The sequence below is a fragment of the Anguilla anguilla genome, chromosome 15 (genome assembly GCF_013347855.1).
Source record: "Anguilla anguilla isolate fAngAng1 chromosome 15, fAngAng1.pri, whole genome shotgun sequence".
Lineage (NCBI taxonomy): Eukaryota > Metazoa > Chordata > Actinopteri > Anguilliformes > Anguillidae > Anguilla > Anguilla anguilla.
The window spans coordinates 17,424,521-17,444,151 of NC_049215.1; the positions used below are offsets into that span (position 1 = coordinate 17,424,521).

The 19,631-nt window shown below is 48.5% G+C and overlaps 1 protein-coding gene across 1 annotated transcript in view; it reads right to left on the bottom strand.

Moving 5' to 3' along the window:
- The window catches only part of abcc4 (ATP-binding cassette, sub-family C (CFTR/MRP), member 4), a 52,835-nt gene that overhangs the window by 23,203 nt on the left and 10,001 nt on the right, over positions 1 to 19,631 (bottom strand). Inside the window, exons 5-19 of the mRNA XM_035394584.1 lie at positions 18,782 to 18,871; positions 17,505 to 17,668; positions 16,203 to 16,328; positions 12,987 to 13,236; positions 11,193 to 11,300; positions 10,386 to 10,475; positions 8,957 to 9,148; positions 8,484 to 8,578; positions 6,895 to 6,981; positions 4,987 to 5,083; positions 4,232 to 4,423; positions 2,688 to 2,825; positions 2,474 to 2,511; positions 969 to 1,075; positions 344 to 490 (exon numbers count right to left, since the gene is read on the bottom strand). Coding sequence (XP_035250475.1) covers positions 344 to 490; positions 969 to 1,075; positions 2,474 to 2,511; positions 2,688 to 2,825; positions 4,232 to 4,423; positions 4,987 to 5,083; positions 6,895 to 6,981; positions 8,484 to 8,578; positions 8,957 to 9,148; positions 10,386 to 10,475; positions 11,193 to 11,300; positions 12,987 to 13,236; positions 16,203 to 16,328; positions 17,505 to 17,668; positions 18,782 to 18,871 — 1,921 coding nt within the window. The remainder of the gene's footprint in view (positions 1 to 343; positions 491 to 968; positions 1,076 to 2,473; positions 2,512 to 2,687; positions 2,826 to 4,231; positions 4,424 to 4,986; positions 5,084 to 6,894; positions 6,982 to 8,483; positions 8,579 to 8,956; positions 9,149 to 10,385; positions 10,476 to 11,192; positions 11,301 to 12,986; positions 13,237 to 16,202; positions 16,329 to 17,504; positions 17,669 to 18,781; positions 18,872 to 19,631) is intronic.

The following is a 19,631-nucleotide window of genomic DNA, read 5'->3' on the forward strand; positions in this document are numbered from 1 at the left end:
TGCTAGTTATAATAATTGTTATGAGCAGTTATTAGCATAACAATTATGATTAGCATTTTCACATGTACATTTCAAATGTACAATTATATTTTCAACCCTCATACAAGAATCAGGCCGTCGCAACACCAAAATTTTCTTTAAAACCTGGACTGGCCCTAACAACAGTGTATCAGGAGTGTCCTTTTCCCATCCTGTGTAAGGAGCAGTATCAGTATGATGAGGTCAGTAGTACACAGTACGCAGTACACAGTGTGTGAGGACCTGTATGCTCTCAGAAGTACAGACTGCAGAGCAGCAGACGGCGGAGCGTCAGTGGTGGTGGTCTGTGCCACGTGTGGCTCACCGATGGGGTTGACGTCGAAGAAGCGGATGGGCGTGCGCAGGATGGACTGGAACATGCGGTTGTGCAGCGACTGCGCAGACCTCACCAGCACGTTGAAGAACAGCAGGCTGCGCAGGAAGCCGAAGATGATGGTGGCCACCGTCAGCCCTGAGGAGTGCAACACACACAGACCAATCACACAAAGCCTTTTACACTACCACACAAGCGTCAGACCAATCAAATGAAACATTTAAACCATCACACGCACATCAGACCAATCAAACAAAGCCTTTTAAACTAGCAGACAAACACACAGCAGTCACAACCCATCTACAATCTAATTTCAAACAGAAAGAACAGACAACAGGGACACAAAACAACATCCTAATACTGACAAAATAAACACTATTTACAATTTATTCATAAACAAAGATTAACAGAACGCATGAGAGAGAGAGAGAGAGAGAGAGAGAGAGGCCTGTTTCTTTGTGTTTTCAGACAAAAGAAGTTGGAAATGAACTTGGAAATGGCAAGATAAAAGGTCAGGGAGACTATAAATATTACTTCCTAGTGAGCTCTGCTCTCTCCTGTCCTCCCAAGCGTACTTTCTAGAAGGTTCTCAGCTCTGGCAAGGACGGTGACTCACCTCCGTAGACCCCCAGGTAGAGGCTGAGGTCCAGCTGTTGGGTCTGATTGAGTCCGTTGGACTGGGCAGTGGTTGCCGTGACATTGAGCTTCTCCTGCATTGATGACCTGTCAATCACACAGAGGAGGAATCAAAGCCGCTAAGACACAGGAAGAACACACAGAACAGACAATCAGAGGGCTGCGGCCATGAGTGCAAAAGCCCACAGCGAGGCCTTCTCTCATAAAGCGTCCTTTAGTGGCATGTAGACAGACAGCCATTTTCACGGCTAATACACTTCCATACAGACGTATGCTGAATGAGAGATCCTTCATTTTGAGTGCCCTGTTTTGTTGATGAGGGATTCTCAGCTCCTGTAAAGTGCCAGTGTCTAAAGTCTGAACCTCTTATTTATTATTTATTTTAAACCCTACTGAATTCAACCCCTCTAGTCAATGAACACAATACATACTGAGCACTTTATCTATCCCTGTGTGTGTGCGCGAGTGCAAGTGTGTGTGTGTGTGTGTGCGTGCATAAATGCAATACGGTTACATACGCACCCTCAACATAAGTGTAAGGTTTCGTATATATAATAATATTGCAATTGGGAGTGCGTAATATAGACATTCTAGGCCGATATAATTAAGTTACATTTGCCTGGCCTCGTGGTCCAATGATAATACTGATTTACCTCATAGCACAAAGGCAAGCCAAAACCAAGTTTCCACATTCAAGGAAGGAGATGAACAGGTGTCATTTACACTCTGTGACTCGGCCAATGTGTCCTCTCTCTGGCATGTGTATACTGCATCGCTTTTATGGACCATCATATTAGCCGTCATTGTAGCATCAGGCCAATGGCAGTAAGCTCAATTTAGGCTCATATTGGCCAGATACAAACATGACCCTGACATTACCACCCACCCCTAATATCAATACATACAGCAGGGTTATTGTCCTCCACAGTGTTAGCAGTATGACTTGTTTATAAAGCTGGGAGTACATGGGGATGATCATGTGACACTAATGGAGTTTGAGTACATGGGGATGATCAAGTGACACTAATGTAGTTTGAGTACATGGGGATGATCATGTGACACTAATGGAGTTTGAGTACATGGGGATGATCAAGTGACACTAATGTAGTTTGAGTACATGGGGATGATCAAGTGACACTAATGGAGTTTGAGTACATGGGGATGATCAAGTGACACTAATGGAGTTTGAGTACATGGGGATGATCAAGTGACACTAATGTAGTTTGAGTACATGGGGATGATCATGTGACACTAATGGAGTTTGAGTACATGGGGATGATCATGTGACACTAATGTAGTTTGAGTACATGGGGATGATCAAGTGACACTAATGGAGTTTGAGTACATGGGGATGATCATGTGACACTAATGGAGTTTGAGTACATGGGGATGATCATGTGACACTAATGGAGTTTGAGTACATGGGGATGGAGTACATTGAGTACATAGGGATGATCATGTGACTCTAATGCTTCTGTTTCTCACCAGTAAGCCAGCCACCAGTCCTGCAGGATGTATGACACCTGAAAAGAAAATAGAATAAAAAAATGAAGATGAGAGACCTGTCCCTGCACACACCCACGCTAACGCACACACCCAGGCTAACGCACACACCCAGGCTAACGCACACACGCTAACGCACACACCCAGGCTAACGCACACACGCTAACGCACACATGCGCTCGGGAACGCGTCTCACTTGAGCAAACAGGTTGAGGACGACGAGCAGGAGCAGGAACAGGGTGTTGGCCCCGGCTCTCAAAAACTTCAGATACAGGCTGAGTCTGATCTTCCCCTCGGAGCGCGTTTCCTCGGCGATGGACTGGACCTGCTCCGCCTGCAGAACCACAAAATCACACCCCGTCACTCTCTGTGAACTTCCGACAACCCTGTGACCTGCCTCACCCGCACAGAGACACAACCCCGCCCCATCACCTCGCATCGACCAAACCCAAAAATAGAGCCAAAGTTGGTACATCCATAAATCAGCCACTAATAGGATAGTCATTTGCTTAAAAAGAATTGAATATGACACTCATAATTATATAGAGAACTCTGGACAGTGGGAGATGTTTTAAGAACATAGCAACACATTTATAGATGTACAGAAAGTTTGTTTTAACAGAAACCAGCTGCTGCCCTCCTGTGGATGCTATGTATCATTACTTCCCCATGTTAACCTATAATCAGCACTTCAACACCCCTTTCACACACAAAACCCAGGGTTGACACAGAGTATACTGAACATGGGTTCAATCTGTGTTGAACCCACTGACATCACACAATGTACCCACTGTTCACACAAGGCCCGAGTCTGCTAGTTTACTTAAGTACACATTCCGGTTTCTCCTGCTAATACAGCCATGGGGGGCGACATAGCTCAGGAGGTAGGACCGATTGTCTGGCAGTCGGAGGGTTGCCGGTTCAAACCCCGCCCTGGGCATGTCGAAGTGTCCTTGAGCAAGACACCTAACCCCCAACCTCTAACTGCTCTGGCGAATGAGAGGCATCAATTGTAAAGCGCTTTGGATAAAAGCGCTATATAAATGCAGTCCATTTACCATTTACCATGATGCTGGCTCAACTCTGTACTCTAACTCCTGAATCGACAGTCCAGTGATCTGCTTCAAATTTTGAGAATGCTTTGGAAAAACTGTCACAAAACATTTTAAGTAACATATTATTGACTATTTCATTTCCAGTTACATATTTACCGGTGACAGCTGCGCAATTACATGTGAATATACACTTACATGAATGCGGTTTCCGGCATTTATGTAAAAGTTTCAGAGTGTTGTTTGTGCATGAGTACAGCTGTAAGACTTGGAGCACCGATTCAGGAAATTTGGGCCGGTTAAACACAGGAGGAGACCGAGGGTCGGTCAGGTGACCGCGCTGCGTAGAGGAACCCGTGCCTCCCCTCCCATACCCAAGCCGAGCAGCGCTGAACCCGTGTAAACCCCATCATGAGCAGGGTCACGAACCCGGGCCAGAATACGCCGCTGGTCCCTTTCACACCAACGACAAACACGGGCTTTACCCGGGTCACTGCTTCGGTGAGAAAGGGGCGTCACAGAACAACCTACAGAAGTAGCTTTGAGAGGAACACAGTCTCAGAGATTTATATAACAGTTAAACAGTGTTAAACTGTCAGGAAGTCCTGACAGGACAATGTACAGGAAGTGCTCCTGGTCTGGAACGCCGGGACAGGAAGTGAGGGGAGGCTGCGGCGGCGCCCCGTACCGGCAGTTGGTCGGCCCCGTCTTTGACGGACAGCAGGGAGGAGGACTGGGAGCGCATGGAGGTCTGGGAGAGGGTGCGGCTGCGCAGCTCCACCCCCTGCTGCTCCTCCTCCTCCTCGTGCTTCAGCAGGGAGGTGAAGTCCAGCCCAGAGCGCTGCAGTTCTGAGTACGTGCCCCTCGCCACCATGTGACCCTGCGGGGGGGGGGGGGAACAGGGGGGTCACGCTTACGACAGGTACCTGAGACTGAGACAGTGTGTGGGCACGTGTGTGCGTGTCAGTACATGTGTGTGTGTGTGTGTATGTGCATGTACGTGTGTGTGTGTGTGTGCGTGTTAGGCAGGAACTGAGAAGGGAACAGGAACTCAAACGACTACACAAATACGCAAACACACAATCCACCAAACACACACATGCACTTTCTCCAAAACAAAGCAAGTATGTGAACTGTGTGTATCAGATATACATGCATGAGAATCTTGTGTGTGCGTTAAGATAAAAATATGCACTCTTGCGTAGTAGCCGGAGCCTGCAAGTTCACATTCCTGTGCATCCTGATTCAAGCACAGCTGAACCCAGTTATGCAATTCACAATTATCTATTCTGACTAAAGAGAACATTTATTTATTAACGAATGTGAGTCACTGTGTTGCATCCGTATGTATGAACCTTCACTGGTATGTGGTACAGTGGGATATACTCATACTCATACTGTACATACAAAGGTATGTACAGACTACAGGTCGTCAGCGTATACCTCCTTCAGGACCAGGATCTGGTCGGCAGCCTTCAGGTACTGCAGCTGGTGGGTCACCAGGATACGCGGCTTCTTCCTCAGGAGCCCGCAGATGCACCTGGTGAGAAGCGACAGATGAGAAGCTCAAATAAGCTGCCAAAAGCGCACACGTGCTGCAGACCTCGAACCCGCGCCCGTAACCTCCCCGAACAGCACGGAGCAAAGCGCCACGCGAGGGGGACCCCGGAAGGGGAATCGGGAACATCCCGTCCACGCGGATGAACACAGCGATTACTGAACCCAGGCAGGAGCCCAGCGGCGGCTCGCAGGGACAGGGTCGAGGCAGGTCACAGGAGTAGTAATTACAGGGCAATTAAAAGTAAGCTCACGCCTAGCCGTGTGAGCTAATGCCAGAATGCACTGCCTCAAGCCCATTAGTGTGCGTGTCAGAGGGGAAGGCAGGTCACAGAATACGTGTTCACTTGTTACACGTGCTGCGGCTGGGATTAGGGGATCTGCTGGAGGAAAGCATGGCTGTTAGTCCAGTGTGCAGGGAGTGTCCATCCTGCAAGGCCAGCAGCGCCAGGCTCCGCTCCGGAGACCGTTTCCCTTACGGGAACGTCCCCGCCTGGCTCCTGGAAGTTCTGTGGCACGGTAAACGGAAAGGCTGCTGCCCTGAAACCCAAACACACACACACACACGCATGCACGCACACACACACACAGGCACAAGCACACACACACACACACACACACACATGCACACACAAACAAATATGCATGCATGTACCCACACACACGCACACACACACACACACACACGGACAAAGCTCACTGTGTACCAGCAAAATAAATAGCTGGTGGCAAACAGGTGAACAACCTCACAAACCAACCAAACTGGTCAGAACATCACAACACAACCAGCCAAAAATGTGCCATGAGTACATTCTAGTCAACAGCTAGCCAAAACAGCAACATAAAAAATATTTCAAACACAACAGCCAGCTAAAACAAGAAAACAAAAACTTAACACAACACTCAACACAAGAACCAATCAAAATGGCCACACAACAATGGACAACGTACCAGCCAACAGCCACAGGCCAACAAAAGCAACAGCTAGCCAAAACAACCACAGAAGAGCCACCGAAAAATTACAACACAATGGACAAATTCAACCCAACAACTGGCCCAAAGCAAAACACAATGACTAAGACAAACTACGAGACACAATCATATACTCCAAAACTCTAAATTTACATTACTGTCATGGAATTAGTCCTGCAGCAATTCATGTGCACTGAGGAAAGTGAGGACTACGAAACTGCTCTTACATAACTCCGCACAACCACACTGAAGTTCAGCCAGAACACCTCCTGGCCTGGTTTCCACGACTACCGGAGTAACATTGCAAGGGGATGATAAATCTTTCAAATAGGCTACTTTTTCCATTTGTTTTTTCAGAACTCCATGACTTCAGGCTCCTGCTTGGCCTAATACCCGAACTATTTCATCTGCAAGGTTTCCCTGACTTCGCCCACAGCTTTTACACAATTTCCCCGCTGATCGCTATTTTCCGAAGTAGAAATTCTTTTCAAGTATTTCCTTTTCGAATTACCCCGGGCCAATCCACATACCACAGCAGGTAACAGTGACCCAGAACACATGGACTTGTACGTCAGACACACACACACACACACACACACATATTCAGGTACAGGTATCCACAAATACACCTCAAAACTCGTAGACACACACAAACAGATGTGTACACATACGCACACACACAATCTCTCTCTCGCTCATACAGGTGTGCAGGTGCTCCTCTGATACACTCTCTCTCTCTATCTCATACAGGTGTGCGGTTGCTCCTCTGATACACTCTCTCTCTCTCATACAGGTGTGCGGTTGTTCCTCTCTGATACTCACTGCTCAAACAGGTGTTTCCCCACCTCAGCGTCCACAGCGCTGAGGGGATCATCCAGCAGGTAGATATCAGCATCCTGATAGACCGCTCTGGGGACGAGACAGCACTCTGTTCACTCCTTTCTGTTACCGCACATTACCGCACATTACATCCTTTCAGCAGATGATCTTATCTCCAGCAACAAGAACTATGTACATTTCAAGCAGCAGCCTGTTTAGACACTGATATGAAACGATATGGAAAGGAAAATTCAGTAGTAAATGTTTCCTTATCGATTTCATGAATCTGGGGAAGTGTTTGAAGATGGTGATTGCGGTGAAGCTGGAAAAGGTGCCAGAGTTATGAATACCAAAGGGACTTCTCCACAACACAGCGATACTCAATTCCCCCAAACTCAGCTTCACCGGCTGCCCTTGAGCTGTGATAACCTAGCAGGCCTGGAGCTGTTACTGGCTTGAGCAGAGATTCGCTGGAAGGATCTGAGCTGTGATTGGGTGAGTGTACTTGAGCGAGCTTGTGATTGGCTGAGAGAATTTAAGCTGTTCCAGGCTGAGAGGACATGAGCAGTCCTGTGATGGCCCTTTTCCACCAGGCTGTAGGAACTATCCACAACGGGGACTACGCGGTTTCTGGAGCACGGTCACTTATCCACCGCACCTCGAGAACCGTGAGGATTAGCCAAACTAGGAGGAAGTGACAGAAAACAGCGATGGCTGCGTTTAATCGGTTACGTTTGCATTCCGTATTCATCCTTTGTAACCACCCAGGACTGAAACAGATAATATTATACAATGCCTTACTTCTAATTCTCTTTTATTTTGGAATCCTTGGACCGTGTTGATGTATTATGTGTTGTGTGTTTCATGTGTTTCTGCTGTATATGATGTGGTTCTAATTCTTTTAGAAGTACCTGCGTGTACCTGCATCAGTGACAGCTCTGAAGAAGGTATGATTATACAGTACAACAACAGGCTGTTGTTTAATCCTTAACAGCTGAAAATGGACTTATCACTAATGGTTGTGTCAGCACAATGCTAAGATCACAGCGCAATGCTAAGATTACAGCGCAATTCTAAGATAACAGCAGAATACTAAGAATACAGCTGTTATGCGGAGCTGATAAGATAAGTGATATGCCAAAGAGGAGACTCGTTTGAGGAGTGAATGAAAATTGAGTAAAAACTTCAAAGTGGCCTAATCATGGTCATCTTAATCTCTTTTATTATTTTTCATTTTAAATGTTTTTCTGTTGTTTTCTAAGGTGCTTTGGTGATTGGCGATTCCTGTCAAAATTGCGTTTGGCGATGTTCAGTACTCCAAGCTCCACTCAACAGATTGTGAACCACCAACAAGTGCTACTTCACCAGCGGGGACTAAAATGGAGAATAGGTAAGCCCCAGGAACCAAAACTGACTTTGTGTTCCCTGAGGGGGAAAACCAAAAGGTTCCAGAGGTCTGGAAAAGGTTCCAGATGTCTGGAAAAGGTTCCTCCAGTGGGAAAGGGCTGTAAGTGGCTGTGGATAAGAGCATCTGCTTAGTGACTGTAATGGAATGAGAGGATGTGAGCTGTGATTGGCCGGCAGGGGCGCACCTGGCCAGGTTAACGCGGGCCTTCTGCCCCCCGCTGAGGGTGGCTCCTCGGTCCCCAATCACCGTCAGGTCTCCGTCCGGCAGCAGCTCCATGTCCTAAACACAGGGGAATACATCCCATAATAAGACTAAGAGAACATACCCCACAGTCACAGACTAAGAGAACATACCCCACAGTCACAGACTAAGAGAACATACCCCACAGTCAGACTAAGAGAACATACCCCACAGTCACAGACTAAGAGAACATACCCCACAGTCACAGACTAAGAGAATACACCCCACAGTCACAGACTATAAAAATATATACCCCAGTCACAGAACATAAGAATAGTATGTGGGTCTGGCGTGTGTACTTGTGCGCGTGTGTGTGTCTCACGGGTGTGTACATGAACACGCTGGTCCAGCGAGTGTGCGCATGTACATGCGTGTGCCTGGCAGCCGTGTGCTCGCAGACATTCCCGTGTGTCTTACCCTGGTGAGCGCGCACGCTCTCAGCACCTTCTCGTACTTCTGGGGGTGGAGCTCCTTGCCAAACAGGATGTTGCTGCGGATGGTTCCGGGGAAAACGCAGGGCTGCTGGGAGGCGTAGGTCAGGGCCCCTCTCACCTTGACCACGCCCTTCTCTGGAGGCAGCTCTCCCAGAACCGTACTCAGCAAAGAGGACTGAGGGGGACACAGCAGAACACAGTAATTAACACTGCACCCTAACACTGTACAACACTAACACAGTAATGTAACACTGCACCCTAACACTGTACAACACTAGCACAGTGATATTAACACACTGTAACACGCAGTAAGATGCACTAGTTGTATACTGTAGTTCAATGCAGTGCAATAGTGATGCATTAGTAACAGACACTGTAACACACAGTGGCGCACAGTAACACTATAAAACAAGTAAAGCAGAGTAACACCAACAGTGTGGCACACTGTAAAACATGGTAATACACAGCACAACACAGTCAAAAGTCAGACCACGTGTGGTACCACACAGTGAGACGCAGGGAGACAGAGAGGCAGAGACACAGGGCTGAAGTGACAGGTTTTACTGGGTCTGGCAGGGCCTGCCTGTGCTAGGCCTGGACTGTGCAGCACAGCTATATAAAAGCCCCAGGTTCACGGGAGGAATGCCAGCGGCCAGCGGGTTTGGGGGGTGGGTGGGGGGGGGGGGGGCAGGAAAGCTGACACGCCGCAGCAGGTGTCCCGCTCGGGCAGGACGGACCCCCCTGCTTCAATTTTCAAAGATTAAACCCACCCCCTTTTTCCACTCCCCCTTTTAACAGAGTTACGTAACAAAGGACTGCTTTTACACAACCCCTTTCACTCAGGATCTCTGAGCGGTTTCAGGTGAAGGTGTCGGGGGGGCGGCCCGCACAGCTTGAGTAACAATGAGACCACCCACCTGGGTGATGCATGGCAGCCATTTCACACACAGCTGTGGATGTTCATCACACAACAGTTAGGGCAAGGTGGGGGGAGGGGCTAAGTAAAGGTTGTCATTTTGATTCTGAAGTGAGGAGCTGCCATTCTACCCTTGAGTGAGGTATGTGTAGTCTTTATTTAGCAGACATTTGTGCGCTTTAAGCAGACAGTAGGAAAGCAGAGGGTTACACACAGGAATGGGGTCACATGCACAGAAGGTCCCATGACCAGAAATGGAACCCCTGGCTACAGGGAGGATGTGTATATGACCAGAGTCAGCTGCCCAGCAAACTGTGCCACACTCCTACAGCAGTAACCCTATCTGGATATGTGTACCGCACCTTAGACCTTAGCTCTCTTTGTTGCCATAGATACAGATAGATGCAAGCCTGCTCGCTTAATGAAAAAAGTCCGGACAGCAGTATAAACACAGAGCGCAGATATAAAACCAATAGCAGAGCGTTAGATCTCTGACCTTTCCTGCGCCCACGGGTCCGATGACCACCAGCAGCTGCTCTGGCTTCAGTGTGAACGACACGTTCTGCAGGGTCGGAGCATCCAGGGTCTGAAACACAGCGCAGCAGCGTGTGAGTGTGTGCGTGTGTGTGTGTGCGTGCGTGCGTGCAAGTGTGTGCGTGTGTTTGTGTGTGTGCGTGCGTGCGTGTGTTTGTGTGTGTGTGCGTGTGACCGTGTGTGCGTGTTTGTGTGTGCGTGTGTTTGTGTGTGTGTGCGTGTGTGCGAGTGTGTGCATGTGTTTGTGTGTGTGTGCGTACGTGTGTATGTTTGCGTGTATGTGTGTGTGTGTGTGTATGTATTTGCATGCGTGTATGTGTGCGTGCAGGCGTGAATGTGTGCGTGTGTGTGTGTGGGTGAGCATGTGTGTGTATGTGTGTGCGCAGGCGTGAATGTGTGAGTGTGTGTGTGTGGGTGAGCATGTGTGTGTATGCGTGCGCGCAGGCGTGAATGTGTGCGTGTGTGTGTGTGGGTGAGCATGTGTGTGTATGTGTGCGTGCAGGCGTGAATGTGTGCGTGTGTGTGTGTGGGTGAGCATGTGTGTGTATGTGTGCGCGCAGGCGTGTATGTGTGCGTGTGTGTGTGTGGGTGAGCATGTGTGTGTATGTGTGCGCGCAGGCGTGTATGTGTGCGTGTGTGTGTGTGGGTGAGCATGTGTGTGTATGTGTGCGCGCAGGCGTGTATGTGTGCGTGTGTGTCTTGGCTTAAGCAGGAATAGCTCAGTCTCTGTGTGAGGACTATTGGTGTGGTCTCGTGGGCGTGGCCTCACCTCGTCCCAGTAGCAAATCAGATCCTGTATCTCCACTGTGGGCTCCTTCTTCTCCTCCTGGGGCAGCTCAGCTACCTGCTTCACAGTCTCATCCAGCAGGAGGAAATTCTGTGGAAGAGACTGACCATCAGCACAAACACTGACACACTGAATACTGACACATTCAGCACCAACACTGACACATTCACTACTGACACTGACACATTCAGCACCAACACTGACACAGTCAGCACCGACACTGACACACTGACTACTGACACAGTCACTGCTGGCCAGAATTCTGAATGCTTCCCCTATGCAGAGCTCTAGAATGACTCAGCAGCCAATCAGGGCAACACGAGGATACTTTATGCGAATTGAATAACCCCTCCCCGCTTTTGTGTTTCAGCGGAAACCCACCACATATGCACACACCCCCCATGTCCCTTCCCCACTACCCTTTGTGTAACCACAGCATCAGGCCCAACGGCGAGCACAGTATGCGGTCACGGTCACGGTAAGCAGAAGTGTTTTTGACCGTCTGCGGTCAGGTCAGGCGGCCAGGTCAGGCACTTCCGCACACGCGAGTCTCACGGCTGCACGAGTCTCGCTGCAGCGGCCGCAGGGGGGGGGGGGGTTTCCTTCTTCCTCTCAGGCCGTAGCGCAGGGCTGCAGCTGCGACATGCTTTCAGTGCTGCACTTCCCCAATTCGACCGCATTTTCACTGATTGCTCAAGAGATGTCTGGCCTCCTACTGAAGCACGGTCAGACAGAGTCACCATGCTGCCACTGTGAGGCTGGCACTGACGGAGGCACTGGCTGCCTGCAGTGAATCTGCTCTGCTTCCTGTGCAGGACCCGCGGGCACCAGAGCTGCATTTCAGGCAGGAACGCGTGTATTTCAATATTCACATGAGTATGTAAATACATTTTTCTGGTTTTGCGCTGATTTCAGGTATTAGCGCACGCACCAGCATGTACTACCCTATCTAACAGGGGGGCACTATACATCTCCCATAATAAACAAGAGGAATACCAGAAAACCCCCCCAGTACCTACAAGCAGATCCAAACAGCAGGTGGTGCTAGGGGGGTGCAGGGTGATCGCATTTCTGAGCAGCAGCAGCGACGCATTCCATTCCATGCGCGCTGCTCATTTCCTGCATCTGCATGGTGCAGCTCCTCTGCGGCAGGCGGACCCACTGCTCTGACACGCCAGCGCACACGCTAAAGAGAATGTCTACAAGCACACGCATGTACATGCGCACACTCACTGGACCGGCGTGTTCATGTACACACCCCGTGAGACACACACACACGCACAAGTACACACGCCAGACCCACATCCCTGCTCTGCAGGCACCTCTGCAGTCCCTCCTAACCCACAGCTCTGGGTTCACATGTTTACCTGCAGGGCTTCCACACGCACCTCTGCCACTAACTTGAGGGCTTTTCAGTTCCCTCAGTCCCATTTCCCCCCAAAATCTGCACAGCTTATATGCTGCAGACAAAGCAATATAAAAAGGGCCTCTAAAAACGACCCCAGAAAATGGCCGCTGTCTCAGGATAAGCTCTTTCAACTCCAATCCAAACCACACGCACGCTGACTACGTGGATTCTGAACCGAGACCACATTCTCGAAATGCACACCTCAGTCCGTGTCAGAAAAACTACACAGTGAAAATATCAGAAGAGTCAGAAGAGAAACCAAACTGACAGAGGAAGGAGGTGGGGCACCCACAGGAAGTGACTGGCAGGGGCATTAGCTGACAGAGGGGGTGTGGTTTAGAAAGCGGGAGCGGGGGGGGGGGGGTTACCTTGATCCTGCGCACACTGATGAGCGTCTCGGACACCTTCTCGACGGCGGAGGGGAAGAAGAGGGTGACGGTGAGCCGGACGGCGCTGTACAGGGACACGGTCACAAAGACGCGGCTGGCCGAGATGGTGTTCCCCACCAGCACGTACACCGCGAAGGTGACGAACACGATCACCTTCCCCGCCACGAAGAACGAAGCCATGTTCAGTCCCCGCAGGTACGAGCTCTTCAGGACCTTCGAGATCTCCTTCCTGAGCGGGACAGGAGAGGGCGTTACACTAAAACTGGTACACATGTCCAAATGCACACACAGAACCATCCATGCATCCATCCATCCATTATATATACACGCGTGTCATGGGCAGAGCTGTGGGGGGTGCTGGAGCCTATCCCAGCATGCATTGGGTGAGAGGCAGGAATACACCGTGGATAGGTCACACAGAACCATAACAACTCTAATCCATCCCACAATCCCTGCACCCCAAACACACTGATCCAAACATGACGGCACACACACTCACAAACGCACACTGAACCCCACAAACATGGGTGCAAAAGATGATGTGCAGATACACATTTAACCCCGAAAACTCACAACGATCCAAACACACAATCACAGGAGAATATAAACAGACGCACGCAAACACACACGCACCCAACCCCAAAATCGCATACACGCTGAACCCCAGAAACCCTTATTCAGATGCAGATACGCAGCACCCCAAAAGCACTCATCCAAACACTGACGCACAGCCACTGCAGGAACTCTGAGGCATGGTGGACCGATGCCAGCCTCAGATTCCATTAAACCAGAAAAACTGCTGAGACTCAGACAGCGTCTGGCCTGAGAACAATGAAACACCTCAAAACAATAAAGGCTACTACATGTCACATCCTGACAGACAGCCACAACCTGAACACCTCACACAATAAAGGCTATTACAAGTCACAGCCTGACTCCAGATTCCATCTGTTCGTCAACGTTCATCCCTTATTAAAACGGTCTCAACAGCATGACCTGCATTAACGGCCCAACCGTTCCAGCCAGGGGTTCGAAATGCACAGGATACGTTCCAATTTGAGTATGCAGCGAGCAAGAATGACTAAGGGAACTTTAAATAACTAAAGTATACAAAAAATTAACTTTGAATTGAGCGTGTGTAGTTTACACGTTATACAAGACGGACGGAGACACCGCGTGGGGTCTTCTCACTTCGTAGGACTTTATGTAGCGCAAGGAGATAAAAATGGTTGAACACAAAACATGCACCTTTTACAATGACAAAAAAAATGGAAAAAACGAAACAATGTCGTAATATCTAATAATCAAATGTACACAAAGCATAGTAGTAGACAGCTGATATACTTGAACTCGAAGCTAATATGAAAGGACAGACACGTGACCTGAAAGAGGGTTTGCTGATAGCACAGCAGCAGTATCTACAGTATGTGTGATAATCTTCAATCTTGCTGACCTCAACCTTGTCCTTTTCCAGGGACAGTTCAGTCCATTCTGTTTTTACTTGCTGTTTGTTTTTTTCTTCAAGCTACAAGCGCAGAGTTCCTAAAGTCTTCCTGCATAATGGCTGTTCTACTCTGTTTACTAAAGCTGGGATTACATCATGCGTGTCCACAGAAGTTTGGAGTAAATCTGCTCAATTCTTGGAGGTGAGGGATAAAACAGCAGCCTTTGGCAGTGTGTAAAAGCTCTGGTGTGTGGGGTGGGGGCGTGCGGAGGGAGACTCAGGGTCAAAGCCTGGGAGGGACAGACGGGGGGGGGGGGAGGTTAGTTTAGGTTAAATGTCAGGAACCCAGTCAGAAATGGCTTCGATCAATAAAACGCCATTTGTTAACAGGAGCGCATGAAGATGAACAGGAGCGCACTCCTCCTCTGGAGGAAGCCACAAGCTGAGCTGCAGACCTCAGAAGGCCTCAGTTATTTCAGTTCTCCTTTCCTTTCTTTAGCAACTCACCATCTCACGCTGGCTATTTGTGGCTCCAGGGCCCCTCACAGACATTTAAGCCTTACAGCAACTCCTAGGGGAACCACTAAGATATAACCACATAAGGCATGCTTGCTTAAAAGATAAAAAAGTATATATACATACATATACACACACACACACTTTATAAGGGCACTAATTTAATAACTAAATACATGTGGACTGGCATTAGTAGAAAATTAAGAAATTGGAGCACATTTTTGGACCTCTGAAGGAGGGGTGGGGGAGGGGAGGAGTTATGAGCCTTAACCAGCGGATGGAGACATGGGGAAGGTTGGTGACAGGGCTGCCTGATTTGAATCCCAGTCGGCTGTCACCTGGTCAGGGCTGTCTCTGTCTCTAAACAGGAACAGCCCTCTCCAGCCTCTCCCATCCCAGCACAGAGAACGCTTTCACTGGCCAGCCGAGCTCCAACACACCTGCACCAGTGTCACCGTTAATTCGCATTGAGGAGGCCTTTATACCGGGCTAATTACTAATCACCTTAATCTGTCACTATGTCCTTATACAGCTGGCATCTTGAGCCTTGAACCTGACTCAGAGGCGATAACCTACAAGGTTCTTTTTCCGCTCCCATGGTAAAGACGGCCATCACGTGCCGTACGTTCAGTGGTTAAGGCGTGTGTAGACAGAGGTGCGTTTGTGCGGGCATCTGTAACGCAGCTGACCGAAGGTTTCTGCACTTAATGCTTTGCTCGTGTTTGCAAAAAAAGAAAAAAAAAAGCTTTATTAGTTTATATTTAAAAAGTGGAAGCAGATGGTTCTTGGTCTGAGCACGTCATGTGACCCTTCTCGTCTCTGTGGCAACGCGACGCACTTCCTGCCGTCCCAAGAGGAACTGTGGGAATGCCGCGCTGCCAGGGGAGCGTGACACACCGTGACACATCGTGACACACCCGGTTACCGGGTGATTGCAACACACATGAAACGCACGGAAAATCCACAGGGGCCCGTGTGCACACAGCCCGCACACAGTCTGCACACAGTCTGCACACAGTCTGGCTTTGAGTACTGGAATGAGGTCGCCGAAGGGCGCGTTTATGTTTGCCAGAACCTTAACTAAGTTCATCTGAACTGTCTCCACAAGCACACAGCCAATGAGGGTCACCCACAGCCACAACCAGGCCTGGAATCTGTACTGACTGCTTCTAAGGGACAGCCAATGAGCTGGGTCGCATAGAGCCCCGACTCCGCCCCCACTCCCAGCGCAGTACCTCCTGACTTCATTCACCAGGGCGGAGAAGGGCTTCTCCCACGCGTACATCTTTATGATGCGCATCCCGGACACTACTTCATTCATGGTGCGGATTCTGTTGTCGGTCAATGCGGCCGTTTTGCTCCTGTGGAGGGAGGGAGGGAGGGAGGGAGGGAGAGAAAGAGAAATGGAGAGAGAGATAAGAGACAGAGAGACCGATGTTAACTGCTGATGTAATAAAGCACACCTCATTCAACAGATAGACTGCACTGAGCTGTTAATTAGCAGGCCCGGGCGGAATCTGCACCCGCAGAACTCCGACGAGAACCCCGCCGAATTCCGTGGAAATCCAACACAGCAAAATCTTGCAAGACATTCAGAAAGTTGACACAGCCTCTCTCCGTCCCAGGTCTGAGTGACTGAAAACAAACAAGACCAGGTCTGGCTGGACCGGCCGACCAATGGTGTGACGTCATAACTTGGCCGACCAATGGTGTAACTTCATCACTCACTCAGTCACTCAGTCAGTCACAGTCAGTTTGCGTTTGTAGAGCTGGCCCCGCTGTTGCGGTCCAGCCAAAAATAACATCAAAAATAAGATTTATAACTGAGGAGCTAAGAGAGATATCATTAATTACCACCAAAGACAAAAGCCAGGGCAGGGCAAATTAATTTGCCAATGATTTTAATAAGGATGGGGGAGTGTTATTCAGTAAAGTTTGCCAGCACACCGTGGATTACCTCAGGCAACAGATGCTGCTGAAGCATCTGAAGTCCCTTCGACAGAAGCACAGGCAGGTGAGTGGTTTAGGCAGGCTAAGCATCATGTTACCGCTAGCTTGCTAACATGCTGAATTCATTCAGAATTTGTCACAAAGTTGGCTGAAGTCGATTAACATTTATCAGGTTCACCCTCGCAGTGATCACTATTTCTGCCACTTAATTTGTGTCAGTAGTCAGCTAATATCAGTGTTCCACAAGAACGTAAGCCTAACACTAAATTACTGTACAATGTTGGGAATAGCATAACAATTAGTAGAACCAGGTGTGCCAAATTAGGGGTGAAATGAAAGCCTACATGATGGCAGATCCCCAGTAACAGGGTCAGGTGTGCTGTAATGAATGGGTTTCAGAGTTTCACAGCACAGATAGGACTGTGACTTGAGGTGTATGGGAATGCAGGCTTTGCAGCATTCTTTCACTTGTGGCTCTCTCACTCTCTCTCTGTCTGTCACTCTCCCTCTCTCTCTCTCTGTCTCACTCTCACAGCTACCACGTTACTGCAGGGGGCTCTCCCTCTCCCAAAGCAAGCACGCCGTACCTGAAGGAAGAGAACAGGCGGCCAAACAGGGTTTGCAAAGGCATCAGGAAGACCAGCACAGCCATCCCAGCAAGGCACGACGGGCCGATCTCGTTCCACAGCAGCCCAATCACAGCGGCCGCCTGCAGAGGCCCCGCCCACAGGAAGTGCAAAAATATGGTGACCTGTGAAAGGAGGAAGCAGTCAGAGAGGGGGGTCAGGCTCGATTCTGGGGGTGGGCAGTAAAAAAAGCCTATAAAAACAATCCTGTTACGAACACTCCCTGTTCCCTGGGCCGAGCTGTGGCCTCTTTAAGAAAACACTGTCACCGGAACCTTGCGTGCCTTAGCTCCCAGCAGCAGGCTAGAAACTCAAGAGCTCAGCGCAGCATCGGACACCACAGGGTTCATGAGAATACTTCTGAACAAGGTTTTCCTTTTGCTCTGTGATCAGAGGTTTATACACACATTCACAGCAGCACATGCCTGCACACGCTACACTTGTACAAAAAGACACTTGTACAAAACATGCAGATATACATAACATACAGACAGAAATTACATTAATTCCTCATTTCCACTTATCCACTGTCCTATGAAATTTGGGCTGAAAGCCAAGAACAATACCATGCACTGAGCTACAGGAATCAGGAAGACATGTTGGACCAAGTTACAGGAATAGAGCTCCATGTAACTGAGCTACAGGAAGAAGACTGTATGTGATTGAGCTACAGGAAGAGGGCTGTATGTGACTGAGCTACAGGAAGAGGGCTGTATGTGACTGAGCTACAGGGAGAGGGCTGTATGTGACTGAGCTACAGGAAGAGGGCTGTATGTGACTGAGCTATAGGAAGAGGGCTGTATGTGATTGAGCTACAGGAAGAGGGCTGTATGTGACTGAGCTACAGGAAGAGGGCTGTATGTGACTGAGCTATAGGAAGAGGGCTGTATGTGACTGAATTACAGGAAGAGGGCTGCATGTGACTGAATTACAGGAAGAGGGCTGCATGTGACTGAGTTACAGTAAGAGCACTGTGGTTAGGATTTAGAAAGCAAAACATCACAATAAACAGTTCTTAAACTCAGATTTATCACTGCAGGGAATTGTAATGACACGTGCACTGAGAAAGCACAGTGTGTATACACCGTATGTACACCGCGTGCATTGTCTGAGGACAGTTACAGCATGACTGCAGCGGCATGCAGACTGGTGTGACAAAGATAAAACCCCGAAAGCAGAGACAATATTAGGATTTCAGAGACTGCAGCTACCAAAGAGGGACATAGTCAGGACTGTACCTCATCAAACTTGTTGACATCATTGGATAAGAGGTTCACAATCTGCCCAGTGGTTGTCTTTCCCATAGCTGTACTGCTGAGGCAAAGGGCCTGGTTATAAAACAAAGAAAGATCAAACACACAAATAAGGGATATACAAACATAAAGACATTTTTATCTAACAGAAGAACTATATGTCAGCAAAAAAGAATTATAAAGAATCACATGGTTCAATGTGATCCATCACGTCAGGTTGCCGGATTTCAATGGATATACAGTCGCACATTGCTCCTATAAATACATTATAAAACAGCATGACTCACAGCCATAAAATAATCCTGAAATCAATGAACTTTGATATACAATGCATTCGATTCCCACTGCCAAGTACAGTGCCTTATGATATGCAACACTAAAGTATGAGTCCACATTAAACTAGGATATAATGTATATACACACATAATTATTTCTGAAATGTCACATTACGGAAAAAAATTAATTCCTATGTAACAACCTCAATATTACAAGAATTTATTACCTTCTTATTATACTATCTAGCAATCATTGACTAACCATTAACGTAATGACAAAGTGCTATTGTGATATAATGATATGGTCATGTGCTGAGGTAGTGGTTAAATGGCACAATGCCAAACAATGGCAAAGTTATAATGTTCAGCTTTAAATATGGTGCACAGGTACAAACTAAGCAGGGGAGAAGTCAAAAAATGGATGTGAAGCTGGGGGAGGCTACGGGCCGAGTTGTTTTTGACTTGTTCATCTTTTTCGTTGTGGCGGATTACATGGAATCCTGCCAGTAAACCAAAGCATAACAAACTCTGAGTTCAGGACTTGAATTATGACCCTAAAG